General features: G+C 39.8%; 1 protein-coding gene across 1 annotated transcript; it reads right to left on the bottom strand.

The window, feature by feature from the left end:
• Positions 1-2,316: 2,316 nt before the first annotated feature.
• On the bottom strand, positions 2,317-20,499 carry LOC124872544 (trichohyalin-like). The gene is made up of 6 exons (XM_047372671.1): positions 19,996-20,499; positions 11,379-11,809; positions 9,441-11,289; positions 4,657-5,457; positions 3,250-3,364; positions 2,317-3,131 (listed from the first exon to the last, which is right to left on the bottom strand). Exons 1-6 carry the CDS (start codon positions 20,346-20,348, stop codon positions 2,928-2,930), a joined length of 3,753 nt encoding a protein of 1,250 aa, XP_047228627.1. The 5' UTR covers positions 20,349-20,499; the 3' UTR covers positions 2,317-2,927.
• Positions 20,500-20,730: the final 231 nt, after the last annotated feature.

The following is a 20,730-nucleotide window of genomic DNA, read 5'->3' as shown; positions in this document are numbered from 1 at the left end:
CTGACTGCACTGTTCAATGATTAGCATTAATTGGAATGTATGTACCTGACTGTTGTGAAGTGCCTTGAGACATGTGTTGTGAATTGGCGCTATATAAATAAAACTGAATTGAATTGAACTGATGGCAATTTAAAACCATTTCAAAAAAATTCACATGAACCTGTGGCATGCAGGTGGATACAACCTGCAAAAACAAAACATTAAAATACAAAAATAGCTTTTTCCCATAAGCAGTCTATCTCATCAACAAACTTGTGAGTTCCATTAAATACAACATAACCTATGGGCATGTAATTTACTTGTTTTGGTCAAGTCCAGGTACATATTGGTTTATTGTGTATATTATACTACTTTCCAATATCTTCTTCATATCATGTTGTAAGAAAATCAATGAACACTAAGTATGCACATCACTAAATGTTATACGTCTACATTCCAAATATCTATACATATATAACCAAGTTTCAACAGCATAACCATGACATCTCCTTCAATCTTTCCTCCCTTTTAAATTGCTATATAGCATTGTTTGCTGTAAAAAAAATATACAGGTCCTTCTCAAAATATTAGCATAAAGTTCATTATATTCCATAATGTAATGATGAAAATTTAACATTCATATATTTTAGATTCATTGCACACTAACTGAAATATTTCAGGTCTTTTATTGTCTTAATACGGATGATTGTGGCATACAGCTCATGAAAACCCAAAATTCCTATCTCACAAAATTAGCATATTTCATCTGACCAATAAAAGAAAAGTGTTTTTAATACAAAAAAACGTCAACCTTCAAATAATCATGTACAGTTATGCACTCAATACTTGGTCGGGAATCCTTTGGCAGAAATGACTGCTTCAATGCGGCGTGGCATGGAGGCAATCAGCCTGTGGCACTGCTGAGGTCTTATGGAGGCCCAGGATGCTTCGATAGCGGCCTTTAGCTCATCCAGAGTGTTGGGTCTTGAGTCTCTCAACGTTCTCTTCACAATATCCCACAGATTCTCTATGGGGTTCAGGTCAGGAGAGTTGGCAGGCCAATTGAGCACAGTGATACCATGGTCAGTAAACCATTTACCAGTGGTTTTGGCACTGTGAGCAGGTGCCAGGTCGTGCTGAAAAATGAAATCTTCATCTCCATAAAGCTTTTCAGCAGATGGAAGCATGAAGTGCTCCAAAATCTCCTGATAGCTAGCTACATTGACCCTGCCCTTGATAAAACACAGTGGACCAACACCAGCAGCTGACACGGCACCCCAGACCATCACTGACTGTGGGTACTTGACACTGGACTTCTGGCATTTTGGCATTTCTTTCTCCCCAGTCTTCCTCCAGACTCTGGCACCTTGATTTCCGAATGACATGCAGAATTTGCTTTCATCTGAAAAAAGTACTTTGGACCACTGAGCAACAGTCCAGTGCTGCTTCTCTGTAGCCCAGGTCAGGCGCTTCTGCCGCTGTTTCTGGTTCAAAAGTGGCTTGACCTGGGGAATGCGGCACCTGTAGCCCATTTCCTGCACACGCCTGTGCACGGTGGCTCTGGATGTTTCTACTCCAGACTCAGTCCACTGCTTCCGCAGGTCCCCCAAGGTCTGGAATCGGCCCTTCTCCACAATCTTCCTCAGGGTCCGGTCACCTCTTCTTGTTGTGCAGCGTTTTCTGCCACACTTTTTCCTTCCCACAGACTTCCCACTGAGGTGCCTTGATACAGCACTCTGGGAACAGCCTATTCGTTCAGAAATTTATTTCTGTGTCTTACCCTCTTGCTTGAGGGTGTCAATAGTGGCCTTCTGGACAGCAGTCAGGTCGGCAGTCTTACCCATGATTGGGGTTTTGAGTGATGAACCAGGCTGGGAGTCTTAAAGGCCTCAGGAATCTTTTGCAGGTGTTTAGAGTTAACTCGTTGATTCAGATGATTAGGTTCATAGCTCGTTTAGAGACCCTTTTAATGATATGCTAATTTTGTGAGATAGGAATTTTGGGTTTTCATGAGCTGTATGCCAAAATCATCCGTATTAAGACAATAAAAGACCTGAAATATTTCAGTTAGTGTGCAATGAATCTAAAATATATGAATGTTAAATTTTCATGACATTATGGAAAATAATGAACTTTATCACAATATGCTAATATTTTGAGAAGGACCTGTAAAAAAAAGACAATACTTTATATATATATATATTTTTTTTTTGTATTGCCCTGCAATGGACTGGCGACCTGTCCAGGGTGTACCCCACCTCTCGCCCATAGACTGCTGGAGATAGGCACCAGCTCCCCCGCGACCCACTATGGAATAAGCGGCAGAAAATGACTGACTGACTGACTATATATTTTATTTTATTTTATTTTGCAAATATACAAAAACAGCTCAGACAATCCCAAAGACAGTATATTTTTCAGTGTTTACCATTCATTTAGTGAAAGATAAAGTGCTCTTTATGTTTTTTTGTACAAATCGGTAAATAACAAAAATAACAGCGAAAATGAGGACATAACGAATTCCAGCAGTGTGCTAAAAGTAAAGCTCTTTTTGACTAGGCAGGAAACAAGTGTTTTGATTTAACAAGGCAATACAACAACTCTGTTCAGGTTGAACTTAATTATCTAAATGAAAGCAATGGATGTATATAAATGCCCTTTCAGAGAATCACATAGAAATGTGTAACTTCATTTTTACAGACATGACTGAAAGAGTCAACATAAAAAGGTTTAACTGAAACAGTCTTTATAGTTATAATTTCATCTGTGCCCTTTGATGTCTTGTAGATAAATCAACCCTGCGGTCTATCTTGCTCCACAGACTGTTGATCAAAAGATCCAGTATTCAGTGATGAGCTCAACATATCTTTGGAAGCCATGTTTTTTATGTAGAAGTGAATAAAGTCAGAGCACAGGGATCTGATTAAAAGTGTCAACTCTAAATCCACTTAGGCAGCCTTCTTTAAAGAGCTCATGGACATGAGGATACTCGGCTTCTCTTCAATGACCCGCACCAGTAAGTTGTCAATGTATCGCTCCAGCTCTGATATTTTTTTATCTCTCTCGGAGAGCTGGTGCTCCTGTTTCAACAACAGAGCGATCAGTTCCTCACGAGTCAGCTGGGAGTACGGTCCTGTTCTCTCGGTGCCAGGCTGTGGGAGGACATGACGTAATCAGACAATGACAATCTATGATCATGAAAACGAGACGAAACATCTCTGCGACCTCTATATTGGCATTAAACATTTTGTTTTAATAAAAAATGCATACGTTTGTTTTGTGCTGAACTCCATTGCAGTGGAATCCTGTCGCTTTGTTATCATTTCCAACCTTGACTGAGTCAGACTGCTGCTCCAGAGGATTAAGGGGTTTTACAGGCTGAAGTCTGCAAAAACAAAATGTTTGAGAATGAAACATGTAAGGGAATGGCAAGATAAGGAAGAGTTCTAGAGTAACAGGAAATTTAATGTACAATTTTTCTGTAAAATTCACACAGTAACTCAGTGGAAGCTAGTTGTGGGATCTAAAGCAAAACTATCAAAACCCCTAGAACATTTTCACATTTTGCCCTGTTATAACCACACATTTCCATGCATTTTATTGGGATTTTATGTGATATACCAACACAGTGGTGCACAATTGGGAAGTGCAAGGTAAATAATAAATCTGATGTAGTGAAGTGTAGCATACACCTGTATTCAGCTGCCACTGAATCAATACTTTATAGAACCACCTTCTGGTAAGTCTATTTGGGTATGCTTGCAGCTTTGTAAATCTAAAGGTTGGGTTGTTTTTGCCCATTCTTTGCAACAAAAGTCCAGATCAGTCAGCATGTATAGAGTTCAAAGATCAATTGTTAAGTCTCGTCAAAATATCTCATTTAGGTCTGGACTTTGACTGGACCATTCTAACGTGAACAGGTCATTATCCTGCTGGAAGGTGAACCACTACCTCAATCTCCAGTCTTTTGTAGCCTCCAACAAGTTTTCTTCCAGGATTTCCTGTTTCTAGCTTCATCGATCTTCCCATCAACTCTCACCTGCTTTTCTATCAGTGCTAAAAAAAAAAAAAAAACACAGCATAATGCTGATATGTTCAGGGTGATGTGTAGTGTTAGCTTTCTGCAACACAGCATTTTGCATGTTGAATGAAGGTTGAAGCAAGCACCTTCTTTCCCATGCTCTTTGTGTTACCTTCATGACTTGTGGCAAACACTTTCTCCTTCTCACTCTTCCATAAAGTCCAGATTTATTCAGAGCACAGATTCCCTTACATGACATATGGATCTCTGCAGCTCCTCCAAATTAATGCCCTCCTTGGAGAGCAGCTATGCCTTGGTGGATTTAGCTGTGCCATACTCTCTCCATTTCTGAATGACTGGTAAATGCTCTGAGATGTTAAAAGCTTACGATATTGTTTTATAATTCAAATCTGCTTTAAACTTTGCCAAAAGGTTCTCCATGACCCATCTGCTTTGTTTTCTAATAAACCTCTTCAGTCTTTTTCAGAGGTTCTACTTCAAATTTCTAAAATGCTTTGTGTTTGTCTATCACATAAAATCCCAATTAGAGTGTGTGGTTCTGATTTGACAAAATGAACACTTTTGCCAGGTACAGTAGACATTTCAATGACTGAATTAGACCAATTTCCTCAATATTGAGGACTAAAGCGTCTTACCTGCGTGAACCTGCAGGAGGTCCCCCCTCCTTTACACCTGCCACAGTCACAATCTGCTTGGACTCCTTGTTTGGACTCTCTTGGAACTGCACATGACTTTTGACCTCTTGTGGGTTGCATGCCTTGTTTGGAGCAGCTACTCTGATATCATCGGAAACTTTGCTTTCTTCATGGTTTTGACTGATCATGGAGCTCGAGGGGGTGTCATTTTGAGCAGGAGGTAGGGGGGCACGAGCCATCTTTGAGGATTTGATTTTAGTAGCATCTTTTTCAGCAGTTTGTGATTTGACAGCAGGCCAACTTACTGGGTCAGTTTTACCGGAGTTTGTTTCATCATTGTGAACTGTGAGGTCATTTTTATTTTCATCGTCATCTTCAAATGGATTTAAACTATAAGAAGCTCTGTCTTCTTTCATCTCTAACACATCTCTGTGAAGCTCATCTTCTGCAGTGCACGGTATGGCTGGAGCAGGACGTTTGTTGTGTTTGGTTGTCGACTCTTTGGTGGAATCATTTTCCATCACGCTCTCATTGTTCTTTAAATCTTTGGAAGACCTGTTCAGTGGAGCGATCGTCAAAGAGTGCTGGGGAGCAACACTAACAGTTTTGACATTTTTGTCTTTAATCTGCTTGTTAATTTGTAACAGATGTTGCACAGACGTCTCCTCCTCTTTCTGTACCTCTGGCTGATTCCTTCCCGGAGGCTTAGGAGCCACTCTTTTATCCCGCTGAGCGTTAATCGGGTCCCTGTCATTGGTGAAAACGGCCCCACGTTCTTCTGATGACACAGCTGATGGATTTCTGGAAATGACAGAGACATGAGTGTAGGCAAAAATCAGCTGCTAATTAAAAAGACATTCCACAATGAAGTGAAAATACTGAGGCAAGAAAACATTCAAACTATGTGTTCGAGTGGAATTCACATATCTGAAAGCTGATATGGATGTTAACGGTTCTCAGTCTCCTAAAGTGCCTCGCAAAAGCATTTACATTCCTTGAACATTTTGTTGCAATACAACCACGCACTTCAATGTCTTAAGATTTTATGTAATAGATCAGTAAATACAACAGACAGGTGTGGGAGAACGTTGTGAAGAGTTTTAAAGCAGAGTTATTGGTATTAAAACAATTTCCCAAGCATTGAAAATCTGAAAATAGAAAGAGGTACAACTGTGAACTGACTAAGACAGCTATCCTCCCAAACTGACAGGCTAGGCAAGAATTAATAAGAAAAGTGGCCAAGAGGCTCATGGTAATTCTGGAGGAGCTGTAGGGATGCATAGCTCAGGTTCAAGAATCTGTTCACAAGACAACTATTAGTCATGCATTCTGCAAATCAGGCTTTTATGGAAGAGTGGCAAGAAGAAAGCCACTGTTCAAAGAATGCCATAGGCAGTCCTGGTTTAACGTTCATAATGCAGGGGGACACTGCAAACATCTGAAAGAAGGTGCTCTGAGCAGATGAGACCAACATTGAAATTACTAGCCTTCTTACAAAACTCAGAACACCATAAACACATCTTATCCATGGTTAACCATGGTGGTGGCAGCATCATACTGAGGGAATTCTTTTGTTCAGCAGTGGCGGGGGAAGCTAGTCAGAGCTGATGAAAAGATGGCTGAGATTCACCTTCCAACAGGACAACCACTCAAAACATATAGTCAAAGCTACAATCGAATGGTTTAGATTAAAGCATTGCTATATCTTAGAATGGTCCAGTCCAATTCCAGACCTAAATTCAGTTTAAAATGGGACAATATTTGAAAAACAATGTTCACAGAAGCTCTTCATCTAGTGTGAGCTTCAGCTGTTTTCCTAAAAATTCAGTATTTTGATATACATAGCTGTTGAAGAGTTCCATCACTAATTAAAGCAATCAGCTGTAAATGCAATAAAAGGCGGTTCAACAAAACATCGACTTGAAGCCAAACTTCAGATCTGGATTTGTACATTTTTCTTCCACTTCCCTAATGTCATTTTTTGTTGGTTTATCTCATCAAATACACAGAAGGTTGTGGCTGTAATGTGATAAAATGTAAAAACATTCAAGGAAGATGAATACTCTTGCAGGGCACTGTAAACAACTCTGAAATCTTCAAATTCACTCTTAAACGTCCGAGTAGATTAGAGAGGATGTAGTAATTTATTTCTTCACGTAATACTCGATATAAGAGGCAAGACTGTGCAGTGAGCTTCACCCTTCAGCCCAGTCTGCACACTCAACCTAACACAAGCTCAAAGCCATGCAATTTTTATGCTGGTATCAGCTCCCTGCTGCATTTTGAAGAAGTGTTGTGACGATCAGTTACCCAGTTCTCACAGACTGGAAAACTGAACACAAGGAACATTCCGATGAAACTGTGTGCAAGTAAATGACCCCTAATATTTTCTATCAAGTATTCAAATCCCCATTTACTACTTCTTACTGTTCTGCTGCTGATAACTAAGGTTAACCTTAGTTAGATCTGCTTTTAACCCTGCAACCACAATGTACACCTTTAAATTATTAATACTCACTCAGATACCTTTAAAAGTACTTTTATTGTTTAACTTTAGGTTTTGTATAGATGTTCGTAGTTTCCAAAGATATAATCCGAGTGTCCTTTAAGAATAATCCTTCTCATTAACATCAGTTGATGCAAATTCCTTAAATGTCTTCTAAATATCCATCAGGTAAGCGGTTTTGTCTTCTTGCTGTCCAGGGTTCCTACACATTTTCATGTTAAATTCCAGCCCAGTCCTTTTAGTTCACATTAAAATTTAAAATACAAAGATTCACTATAAAATGATGGGAAATATTTCTACAGCAGGCAGGCTTTAAATATGTAATCAGCAAAAGCAAGACATTTAAAGGAAGGAGGAAGGGAAGGAAGGACAATGAAATACCTAAAGGTGGGAGAAAGAAAAAATGAATGAGGATATCTGGTTGCAAGGTTAGAGGAACACAAGACAGAAAGGATGCCTAGGAAGGAAGGAGAGAGTGAAAAAGAAGTAAAGACAAAGACAGAAGGATGAACACAACAAAGAAATGAAAGAGATGAAGGGAGTATACAAGCAAGAAAGGAACAAAGGACATCAGGAAGGGAACGAAGGAAGGACACAAGAAAGGAGGGAAGAAAAGGAGATGAGGAAGGAAGAAAGGATAAACACAACAAGGGAGATAAAGTAGGACAATTGTTAGGCAATTGGAGATGAATACACTCTGGAAATGCTGATTTTCTTCCACACCTGACACTAGCTAAATCAACTCCTCAACATCTCAAGACTGCAAAGAAACACTGGTTGTCAAACTTGGATATTTAAAATGCCAATTTATTTGTATCTTTATTAATGTCTCTTAAGCAAAACATAAAAAGCTGCCTGGGTTACCCATGTCAGTGATTTGATTATACTGATGTAGCCTGAGCCGCATTAAATTTAGGGGATGCACTGTGGCGCAGTTAGCACTGTTACCTAACTTCAAGACTGTGAGAATCCAAAGCAGAGACTTTCTGTGTGGAGTTTGCATGTAGTCACCCCCGTAGTGAGGCCACCTCCCACCATCCATAAACCTGCATGTCGGACTAACCGGTCATTGAATACCCCCACACTGACAGCTGGAGACAGGCACAGGCTCCTCTGTGACCCTGCAAGGAGTAACAGCTTATAGAAAATAGATGAATGATGGATCTAATGAATTTAATTTCACGTGCTGTATTCAAAATATAAATGGACCCAACATTTACTTTCAGTGTCCTTCATTTGAGATGTATTTTGCCGTAAACAGTCACACCAAATTAATAGTTTAGCCATGTATTTTGCTGTAGTTCTGGTTTAAGATGGAAAGGTATGTTGTAAACTTAAAATCAAGTCATTGTCGCATACTGTTGGCTGCAATAAATTCAGTCATCTTGCGTTTTTGTTGTTTGCCCTTAATATTGTTAATGCCTGAGGTGAGATTTAAACATTTCTGACAGCTTGAAGAGGAGATATGTAGGTCTGGGGCAAGAAGGTTACATGTGGACTGATGCAGTTCAAGTTTTGTTTGGAAATCAAACTTCCTTGCAAACTAAATTTATGAGCATCATATGCTGAGGGGGGTCAAGGTGGTGTGTTTCACTGAGATATGGACGCAGAAACATATTCCTGAATTCAACATCTCTCCAACTGAATTCAAGATTTTTGGAAAGAGATTTCCGAAAACGCAAGAGGGGCAGATGTTATTTTATAGATGCATATGAATAAAATTCTCTGCATCCATGCCAATGAATACAACCAGTGAGTTTTCATTTGTGATGCACACGGCAGGTTACGTTTGTAGACATGTTCATATTACCTAAATCTGCTGCTTCTGCAGGTTGTGCCATCATTCAAGGACGTTTAACAGACTGAGAGCAAACAACCCAGTTTAACTTCCCTGAAAAGTATAACCATGATGTTTTGATTTGTTACACTGCCGAGCATTCCAACATCATATCCTACAAACATTTTCCCTTTGGCAATTATTAAAGTAGTAACCGGTTACTGAAAGCAACATAACTCCCGATCCTTTCCTAGAAATAGTACATTCTGCAAATTTAAAAATGAATTAGAATACTGCTCGATACAGTACAGCCCACTGCTGTCATCTGCAGAATCAATAATTATTCTTAAAATAAATAAAATCGTAATCAGCATACACTGGTAGAGATAGAAGAAAACATTTTAAAAAAATTAAGCGGAGGAAATATTTTTGTAGTTTCAACTAACTGCTATGAAGCTCATTATTTTCAGATAAATATCTGGTAAATATTGATAAACCAACCTCTGATCATCAGTTGTTGCTTTAGAAGGAGTGTGAGTTTCCTCAGGAGAAAAGCTTTCATCAAATGGATTAGTGGAAGTGCATTCAGTAGGAACTCTCAGTCTAAGTTTTGTTCCAACAATTGTTTGTTCTTCCTTTATTTTGTTTTCTTTCTTTTCTTTAGTCAACCTCTCCTGCTTCCTTTCTTCATCTTCCCTCCTTTCTTTCTCTGCCTTCTCCTCCCTCTTTATCCTCTCCTCTTCCTGCCTTCTAACTTTCTCCTCCTCAGTCCTCTGTTTCTCCCGTTCCTCTGCTCTCCATTTCTCCTCAATTCTCTCTTTTTCTTCTCTTTTTCCTTTTTCTTCCTCCTTTTTAAATGTTTTTTGCTCCTCATTCTTTATTCTCTCTTCTTCCTCTTTTCTTTTTTCTTCTCTCATTTCCTCTTCCATCTTTTTCTTAGCCTTCTCTTCCTCTCTTATTTTCTCTTCCTGAATCCTATCCTCTTCCCTTCTAGCTTGCTCCTCATTCTTTCTTCTCTCCTCTTCCTCTTGTCTCAGCTTTTCCCTAGCTAACCTCTCCAGTTCATCTTGCCTTATTTTGCTCTCTTCTTTTTTCTTCCTCTCTTCCTCCTCTCTTATTTTCTCTTTCTGGATCTTGTCCTCCTCCCTCCTAGCTCGCTCTTCTTCAACCTTTCTTCTCTCCTCCTCCTGTTTCAGCTTTTCCTTAGCTAACCTCTCCAGTTCCTCTTGCTTTCTTTTCCTCTCCTCTTCCTCTGTTTTCTTCTTCTCTTCCTCCTCTCTTCTAATTTTCTCTATCTGGATCCTTTCCTCGTTCTCCCTTCTAGCTCGATCTTCTTCAACCTTTCTTCTCTCCTCTTCCACTTTTTTCTTTCTCTCCTCTTCCTCCCTTTGCATTTTTTCTTGCTCTTTCCTCATTTCCTTTTCCTCCAGTTCTTTCCTCTTTGCTAACTTTTCCTCATGTTCTTTCCTTTTTCTCTCTTCTTCCATCTTAATTCTCTCCTCTTCCGCTTTCCTGAATTTCTCTTCGGCCTCAATCCTTTTCTCTTCCTCTCGCCTCGCATGCTCCTTTTCTCTACTAGCCTTCTTTTCTTCCTCTATTCTCATCTCTTCCTCCCTCTGCCTCTTTTCGGCTTGCTCCTTTTTCCTCTGCTCTTCAGCTCTCTCTTGTTCCCTTCTGACTTTCTCTTCTTCAATCTTCCTTTCTTCTTCCTCCTTCAGTCTGCTCTTTTCTACAGCTAATTTACGCTCTTCTTCTTGCCTCCTCTCTTGGGCCCTCTCCTCTGCTTTCTTGATTCTTTCCTCTTCCTCTCTGCACCTCTTTTCTTCCTCAAGTTTCCTCCGTTCTTGTTCCTCTAGTCTCCTTCTTTCTTCCCATCTTTGATGCTCTTCCTCTTGTTTCCTGACCTTTTCTTCTTCGTCTCGTCTCAACCTTTCTTCAGCCAACCTTTCCAGCTTCCCTTGTTGTTTCCCAATAGCGTCCTCTTTCTCTTCTCTTCTTATATCCTTCTCCAATTTGGCCTTTTCTTCTTCCTCTTTTCTTAAATCCTCAATATTTTCATCTTCCTCCTCCTCCTCTTCCTCCATCCAGGATGAATGCTCCTTCACGGCTTTAAGTGAATTCACAGATGGAGAAGAGTTATCCGGGACATCATCCATGGATTCACGTCCTGAACTTGACAGGCTGAAGCTGGATCCGGTGCGTGAAGTTCGAGGCGGCGGCTCCTCGCAGTAAACATGGCTGCCGTTGATACACAAACTGCTCGGCTCTTGTTTTTGTTGACCTGAGGATGAATCTTTGCTGTCAGAGCTACTGGAATGTTTATGTATCTTGAACTTAAACTTCTTTTTCCCTGAAAGAACATAAGGAAAATTAACATGCATGCAATGAAACAGAAAGGTAATGGAGGAAAAAGCTGTGTTTTAAAGAAAAGCTGCTGACCCTCAGAGGAGTCCACATTCAACCCAGATGATTGGCTGCCGCTCAATGAGGAGTTCTTTGCAGGCAGGACGGACATGGACTGGGACATGTTCCTCTGCAGGTTGGATTTAGGAGAAAACAAAGACATCCTCTTGTGTTGCTTAGATTTTCCGTCCTTGCTTGCTCCTCCCTCACCACCTCCGCTGGCATCCTCTTCCTCGCTGTCTGTCAGAACCTGAGTAATTGAAGGCACCACACCTGATGAAGAGTCCAGCTCCTTTTTCTTTCCACGGACTTTATCCTTTAACTTTCCCAGGCGGGAACGGGATTTCCCTGCAGCAGAGAGGTCGAACATGCTGGCAGTCATGTTGTTTCTCATGAATTTGATGTCCAGAAGCACCTCCCCACGGTCTTTGTCTGTCTTACCGGTTTTATCCAGCAATTTAAACCATCTGGAAAAGAGATACAATATTAGACAATATTATAATATTAGTTGGATCTAAATCTGGACTTTGAATGAGCCATTCTACTTTGCTTTGATTGAACACAACCCATTTTAGCTATGGACTGTATGTGTAGTGTCATCTGGCAGAAAGATGAACCTCCACCGCTGCCACTAGTCTTTTGCAGCCTCTAACAGCTTTTCTTCCAGGATTGCCTTGTTTTATCACCATGCATTTTAAAGTGCCTTCACACCTGGGTAGTCTAGGTGACTCAGTTCAACTAAGCTGAAACTTCCGAAAAAAATAGTATAATTTTGATTTGATTTGGTTCCCTTTGCACCTTAGAAAGCCGACCAAATGGCCTAGACAAAGTTAAGCAGGAAACCAAAAAAACTCTCTGCATGCGTTTTTAAAATTTCAATAAACTCCACGTGTAGAACAAGGCACAACCATTTCTCATTGATGCACAATAACAATTATTGGTTTAAAGATATTATTGATGGATTTGCATTCAGTTTACTGCCATTTGATGTAAGCCACTTTATAATGGAAGACAAATCCTTTGTGTTTTAAACGTAAAGGCAGTCTGACAAGTTTTGATAATCAAACATTATTGAGGAGAGATAAAAGATGGGGAAAAATTTGCTCAAAAAGCTTCAAAATTAACATTTTGAAAGCATACACAAATGTCTTACTCTCATTTTGCACATTTATTTTTTTGCACTGTTTGCTGCCTCGATTCTTTCTGACTTGCAGATTTAAACTGAAATATCTTCCTGTTTGAAACAAACATCCCTTCATGTTCCAGACATTTAAACCCATAGAAAATGAACAAGCTCCTGAATGGGTTCTTTTTTTAAACCAAGCAGATTAACCTTTGCTTCCCACAGAACGTACAAGCAACAAATCTTCAATTAACCCCATCTTTACCTTTTAAACACGGTATAGTAGGTGTAAGACGGAAATAAAGCAAACATAGCAGTAGCCACATGTTCTGTGAAAAAGGACCACATAAATATATAGTCTAATTGAAACGGCATCATCAATATAGAAAGGTGTTCAACTTTGCACCGATTATAAAGTTGTGCTGTAGAACAGCAAAAGGTCTCAGATCACAATTGTTTCACAAAGCAGAGAATTAAAAGAGTCCCGTCAGCATAAAATATTTGCCTATCGGGCAAAAAGCTGAGGTCAGCTCCCCACTGAGAAAACGGCCTCGACTGAAATCTGGATTCCAAAGGAAATGAGGAAATCAGGAAGGGTCACTGTGAGTGTATGCAGAAACATGCTGAGTTGTGGCTGCAGGCTTTTCTTTCTTATGTTGTACACAGCTGTCCGAGTATGTTTTATGAGTTTATATATGACATGCAGTATTTATTCACTGAACTTACAAGATCCCCAAGAAGCAACAGACATAAAATACCTCAATAGATTGCTCTCCTGTCATTGTCCTATAGAAGTTATGTTGCTTAGATTCACCCTCTTCCTCCTCCTTCCTCAGGAATGTTTCAGATGTGTGGCACAAACAAAATTAAGGAGGGAAGCCGCCTTTTCCTGGAATTTGATGCATGGTTCACTCACTGCTGTCCCAGCCCCCCCAGCCTTTTGATTGCTCATTCTGCTTGATTTGCCCAAAGAACATCCTTAAAATAAAACACTACTGGATATGTCACGCATCATGTAAAAGAAATGATAAATAGAAAACATTGTGCCCTTTTATTTCCAGGCATAGACAAGGTTTAGTTATATTCAACCTCACTGGCATCTTATGGATAGTTTCAATGGCAGATAGATCAGCTTGATCATTTTTCCTCCTCGTTAAAGCTTTCCCAGACAAGCTGTTTAGCTTTCACAGATTGAATGAGCAAGACAATGATCTGAGCTAAAAGGATTTTTAAAATTTATATACACAAATTCAATATATTCTAGTGCAGTAGTAATTGAAGAAAAATAAATCCAAAACACTTCTTTTTAAATGCGTTTTAAACAGGATTTAAATTTTAAACAAGATTTAAAACAAAACAAATCTACGACCCTTAAGAGATTTGATCTTTCATCAAATTTGTAAGAATTTGCAAGTTGTACTGTTTAATAAGCCCAGCCTTCAGGAGTGGATTTATTAAGCAGCTCTGGGCTCATCTGAGCAGCTGGGAACAAGGAAACAATTTAAATAATTGACACCCAGACGGCAGGAGAAGACCTTCGAGGAGAATCAGCACACGTTCTGTGACACATCTTCACCTTGGTGATATCTCTGAGAACAACATACATCTGATTGGGGGTATTCTGCAAAGAAATGTCTAAATAGGCCTCAAGAATTTTCCCCACAAGGTCTGTAAACAAGCTGCAGAGATAGGATTTCTATTTTGGACTGAACTCTGACCAGACTTTGTAATCACACATTTCCTCTAATGATCTGTAATGTTTGCTATGCCTTTCTTTATGCTTGATTCATTAACTGAATACAGTCATATTCAATAAATTATAACATGCATTCCGATGAGCCTCATTTGCTGGATTTAAAGTTCCTTTTGAAAATTAACACTTTTCATTAAAGCCCACATTCCTGTTTTAAAATGTTTCTTTTATTGGTCTGATGTACAATTCTAATCTTGACCGTCATGTTTTCATTATCTTGAGAGACAGAGTCACTGAAATAAATTAACTTTACAATAATAATCTAATTTATTGACTGTGACTGCAGACTCTTAGTTGAGATTTTCATTTAACAGGTTTAGTCAATAAAATAAAAAGTAAAGAATCTGCGGGACTCAAAGAACTTCACGTCGAGAATGGGTTCCTGAGGACCACCTAAAACTCCAGATCTGCTGTCAAACCAAGAGTTAAAAAGCTCTCTGTACAGGCTCTGCAGCACCTAGCCACCTTTTACTGAACAGATTCAGCTAAATACAAGCAAAATTGGAGCAGAGAACACCTAAAAAAAAGCCTCTCCAGCTCACTTTGGGGGATCCAAAAGTCATGCTGAGATCCAGAAGGGATACATGCTCTCTTCATGACCCAGAGAGTATGCAGATTCAGATAATCTAACTCTGCACCCAACATCTGAGGCTTAGTTTAGAATCTGTATTTTTCAGGGTCAGAAACTGGACAGATTGGTGAATTGAGAGCTTTTCACTTTTGGCTACCTCTTTTGTTTAATGCCAGGAAAAGGTAACTATGCCTATCATGATCCATTCCACCATCTGAGAGATGGTGAGAGAGTAACTATAAATAACAGTATTTACTTTTGGATATATATTTTTGATTATGTCATTTATGAACATTTTTAAAAAGACTGAAATTTCACAGTCAGTCAGTCATCAGTCAGTCATTTTCTACCGCTTATTCCATAGTGGGTCACGGGGGAGCTGGTGCCTATCTCCAGCAGTCTACGGGCGAGAGGCAGGGTACACCCTGGACAGGTCGCCAGTCCATCGCAGGGCAACACACAAACAACCACGCACACACTCATTCATACACCTAAGGGCAATTTAGAGTTACCAATTAACCTAACAGGCATGTCTTTGGACTGTGGGAGGAAGCCGGAGTACCCGGTGAGAACCCACGCATGCACGGGGAGAACATGCAAACTCCATGCAGAAAGACCCCAGGCCAGGAATCAAACCCAGGACCTTCTTGCTGCAAGGCAACAGTGCTACCAACTGCGCCACCGTGCAATTTAGCCTAAAACCTAAAAATCCTAGAATTTAGGCATTTTACTAAAGAAACAGAAACACCATTTAGCATTGTACAACAATATTAAGAGCACAATCTGATCTAGATTACAGGTCACAAAACCAGATTCACACTCTGTAAAAAAGCCAAAACGAGAAGAAGCAAGTTCCTTTAGTGAAATCAGTAGGGAAGTTACAAAACGTTTGGGTGGAGCCAACACCACCCTGCATGAGGTAAATTCACACTGATCTGTGCTTTTCAGTTGATCTTACACCTCCCTGAGCTGGTAGAAAGTGTGCAGCTATGGTGGAAAGACAGAACCAGGAGGATAACAGAAGGCTCAAAATGTTGCAGATATCCATCGTACTTTCTCTAGACATATCCTTCCTGGGCTGCTGATAACACAATGGCCCCGGGTGACTCAAGTCTTTCTTATCACAGAGCGCAGCTGTGAGTAAGAGAACAGCTGAATAAGTAACAATGTGGCAGTAAGAACGTCCAAGGACTAAAACAGTCCCGAGTCACATTGCTGGATCGGAAAAGCCAAAAAGGAGGGGCAGCAGAGCTGAGTAACTGGTAGAAAACTGAAAACAGGCTCAGTTTCTCATGTACATGAACTACTGAACCTTGAATTACTGAGTTAAGATGCCTTGAGGTTTTCTCTTTAATTTACATGAATCTTACTAACTTTAGGCTTTTAATGATGAATTTAAAATTAGCATTTCAAGGTGAACTTCAATTATTTAAAAAAAAAGGATTTTGTGCACAAGTACAGCAGGTTTTACTCCACATTTCCTCTAATTCACAGAGGGTCTAAATTATACAACAGGGTCAAATATAAATACACTACAGGTGACATTTAGATACCTGTCCCTTAGCAAACTGTAGAGAAACCACATTTTAGGGACCATCAGCAAGCGTTTGACCACTCTTCTTGGTAGATAAGTCAAGCTTATATAAATTGGCTGGTTTCCTGGCACAGATCTGGCTTTTAAACACAGTCCATACATTTGTAATAGGACTGATGTTCATTGTAACCCAGAAGCTTGGTTAGCCTGCTTTTTCCATTCCAAAACTAGGTTTAACGAATGTCTTGGATCACCGTCCTGCAGGACTACCATGTTCTGAGCAGTTTTCAGTCATCTGTTGCTGTTGAGCTGAGATAGAAATTTGCAAGTAATCCTTTATTTCACTAAGGTTGTGCAATGCACTAGTACCTCTTGCAGTGATACAAACCCACAGTCTAATGGTACCACCACCATGCTTGAAGAATTTCTTGATCTTTACTGCTCCAAACACATCTCACGTCCTTGTTAAGAAGCAACTCAATCCTTTCCTCATCTGACCATAAGACTTTTCCTCAGCTCCCAAATATCTTTCCAGCTCTCCCCACAAATGATTTAAGGGACTGGAATTTTGTGATGACATCTTATTTGACTACATATGACCACTAATTTAGCTGTATGGGTCAATTTAGCAGGTATGGGTCTTCCAAGTCTCAGGCTTGCAAGCTCCCTCCTTTCTCCTCCAAATGTAAAGATTGTCATTAGGGACAAACAATTTTTTGTTTCATCAGAGCACATTTACAAAATTTATGTTTTTGTCCCTAAGTGCATCTGCAAACTGTAATATGTTCTTTCATGTTGTTTTTGGAGTAATGGGTACTTCATATCTGAATGACCTTTTGGCCGTCGCTGCTGAACTTGTTTCACTGTGAAAATTTTACAATTGTTTTCCCAACTCTCTTCCTCATATCTTACCCGATTATGTATGACTTTCCCATGTCACTCAAGGAAGCAGTGAGTTATTGCCTTAAAATAGTCCATAGGTGTGCACCCATTTAACTCATTTAAAAGTTTTGAATTAACGTATCAGAAGCTTCCGAAGCCATGACATCCTAATCATCATATGGGTTTTCCTAAATCTTTGTGTATGTAGACATCTGAATTTGATGAAAATAATAATGATGAAGTAAATAAATACATTCTCACTCATTCTGGAAGTGGAAGTAATTTTGTTTAAGATCCCAACTGACATAAAACAGCTTTAGTCTGATTTAATATCAAACAGTGAGGGGAGAAAAAAAAAGAGGTATTTTATACAGCATATTTAAACAAATGGTCCCAACTGTTTATGTTTGAGTCTGCATGCATAAATTTCACTATGTTTTAGGGAAAGGTCACAATTAATTCAAATCTTCTGCACTAAGGTTGTGCTTCCAAAATAATTTGAAGTTGTGTGCTGCATCACCCTTTCACCTGAAAATAGATTGGTTCAAATAAACACTGACATTCAATATGAAAAGCACTGCAAGTTCTCATTTTAATTGACCTGCTGCTCACAGTCCTGGTGCATTGGATCATTGACAGCTGACTGTTTTTTTTTTGTAGAAGTTCATTAGCCATGCAGAGATGTCAGCTGTGACGTTCTAATCTTTTAAGAAGCTCATGTTTGACAGTGTGCTATTTTCACCAAGGGAGACAGGCTAACATATTACAGAAGGTAGAGACAAAAATGATAAACAAGGATGACAAATAGACTGATTTTAGCTGCATCAAGTTCGCTGTTCTCATCACACTGCCATAACATACAAAAGCCTGAGCCTATATTTTCCTTTTCAGCTTCCCATTGCTTATGAATCAAAATATCTATTAAGAGGGGGAAATATGGACAGAATCTCATGTTGACACAATTCCTTTCCCAGTCACCCTGACCCTAATCCCCATCAAACTTTAAAACCTCAACACTTTATCCTTAAATAATAATTATAATTCAGAGCATGTATTTTGGTTCAATCAGGCATTTTGATTCTCTGTGGTTTAACGATAAAAAACTGACCTCGCTTGACTTTCAGTGTTGCCATCAATATTTGCTTTCTCATTGATAAAACAGTCAGGAATGTGAGGCCAAAGCTGGAGGGAAAGTCACCGAGCTCACAGAAAGATCAACACATATGAGCTGCGTCGGAATTCACAGCAAAAGAAGCACGCAGAGTTCCTCGTACGTGTGTTAAAAACAAACAATTCAAATACTTCTCCATATAATCTCTCTCTGATCTTTATATGGCTTTTCACAAATGCAGAAATAGCCTGATTTTTTACTTACCTTAATATGTTATTGGATCAATGGAACTGGACAATAAACTTTTAAAGCAACTAGCATGGTATATACAAGATATCGCCATCTTTCATAAGTGGAAAAAAGCTACCTATAGAACCAGGATCTGCCAAGTTACTTGAAGTAACCGAAAGCTTGTTAAATCATGACAAAACTTTAATGAACCACATTTTCTGGAAAGCATTTCATTATGCGCACCGAGGCCTGATTACCGATGTTTGCATTTTTATCTCCATAGCAAGAGAGAAGCACATGGTGGAGGCGCAGAAACCTCCAAAGTAAAGAGGGAAATTGTGCAGATTGTGATGGGAAGATTGCTATGAAGCGAATAGTTAGCGGCGTTATCCCTTCTCATTGAACTAAGGTTTTCTGAATTTTCCACAAAGCAGACATGTTTGAAAATCAGTGGAGGCCATGGAGACAGTACAGTGGTCTTAATCCAATGTGATACATTAGAATGAGTATTTGAATGAGTGATGCTACAGTACAGGCAAAGTACCTAAAACTCAGTTTATTTATTTATTTTTAATCAGGAAAAAGAGAATGAGATCAGTGTGTGCATGTTTGCATTAGAAACATTTTCTGCTATCATGTCATTTAATTACAACATTTGGGGTGTAGAAAGACTTTGGAATTAAAAGCAAATACCTGAAGGCTGGATATTCTTCTCCTGTAAAGTTTATAGTGTCTTGCGTAACCTTCTCTCTTGTTGAAAGGAAAGGAATGAACTCAGACAATATTCAAAATTAATTTTTAAGCAAAATGCCTTCACTTGCTTGAGTAAGTAATGCTTTGTGGCATCCTCCAGGGCTCCAACCAAGGAAACAAATCCTCTAAGCCGCAATGTTGCGAGTGGGTAACGATTGGATGCCAAACCTAAATGGGCCTGTGCAGTGACGCATTGCTCAGTGTGTGCACTCTCGAATTGCTCAAAGGTGCAGAGATCACACATTCTTCAGTGCAGACACCATAAAAACACACGGGACAACCTTTGATAATGCACTGCTTTCCCAAATGCTTCTAGATATGTTGTTTGCAAGAGTACAGAGAATTTCAAAAGGGATTACGGGAGTTTGGACATCTGAGACCACAAAGGTTCAGCATGACTGGCAACTGAGCCACAAAAAAAGGAAGTTAGGTCTCTGTGGCGCAAATGAAAACCATACCAGTTATTTTTACCTGATATTTAGGTGTGAAAAAAACAAACCTAGTAAAACTTTATCTGCTCAATGGCGTTTATTCCGGAAAATCAGAAGGCCAATAGTTATATAAAAATACATAAAAATAAAAAAAAACTTAATTTATGAGGGGTACTTTGCAGTTTTGTATTTTTACAAATCTTATTAGCAGATCTAATTTTAACTCCTCAGTTTGATCTTTTTCACATACTTCAGTGGACTTACTCTGTCTTGTTGCGGGTTTTGTCCTCACTAAGCTGCAGCAGGTTGATGACAGCCTGTCCCAGCAGCTTGTCAGGTCCCACCAGAGCCCTGTGCAGGACTTGGACGTGCAGCGAGCCGCGCTCCTTCCCTCCTCCTCCCTGAAGCAGCAGCGGCGGCAGGTCGAAGGAGGCCTCCTCTTTCCATACCGGAGCCACGCTTTTCTCCACCACCGACGTCTGGTACTTCTCCTTGCCAACTTGCATGACAGCGTACGCGTCATTGGTGCCGCTTTTCCCCTTTATCCTGAGGCCTCTGGCTTGGAGTACCGTTACCTGGACGCTTGTGGGACACCACTGCTGATCCGATAAGGACATGGTGACAATACCTGCTGCTGGAGGAGCGCCGTGACGCAATAAAATACCAAAACAAAACGCAGCGTAGCCACCGAACCACCTGGCTCACCGCGAAACTGAAGAGAACGGAAAAGTTTGCTGAAGAGCCCCGCAGGACTTCAGAAGCAGCTGAATGGGCGTGGTCACATCAACAGCGTGCCTTGGTTCGGAGTAGCCACGCCCACTTCGAACTGACAGGTGGGTGGATCATTATAAATGGACCACAGCTGAGACCAGTACTATAAAGTCATATTAAATAAATTAGGATATGTTTTTCGATGAGGCTTGATTGTTGATTAAAAGAACTTATCAGGAATTAAACATACTTTTCATTAAGCCCACATTTCTTCTTTAAAAATGTTTT

This window comes from Girardinichthys multiradiatus, chromosome 8 (assembly GCF_021462225.1).
Source record: "Girardinichthys multiradiatus isolate DD_20200921_A chromosome 8, DD_fGirMul_XY1, whole genome shotgun sequence".
Classification (NCBI taxonomy): domain Eukaryota; kingdom Metazoa; phylum Chordata; class Actinopteri; order Cyprinodontiformes; family Goodeidae; genus Girardinichthys; species Girardinichthys multiradiatus.
This window is presented reverse-complemented; position numbering and strand designations above follow the sequence as displayed.

What these genes read in the sequence shown, in the direction of transcription:
- LOC124872544 (XM_047372671.1), bottom strand. Translation starts at nt 20,348, where the DNA reads ATGTCCTTATCGGATCAGCAGTGGTGTCCCACAAGCGTCCAGGTAACG. An exon ending in GCAACAACTGATGATCAGAG is followed by an intron (nt 5,458 to 9,440) that starts GTTGGTTTATCA and finishes TGTCATTTCCAG; the next exon opens with AAATCCATCAGCTGTGTCAT. An exon ending in GAGTTCAGCACAAAACAAAC is followed by an intron (nt 3,132 to 3,249) that starts GTATGCATTTTT and finishes GTCCTCCCACAG; the next exon opens with CCTGGCACCGAGAGAACAGG.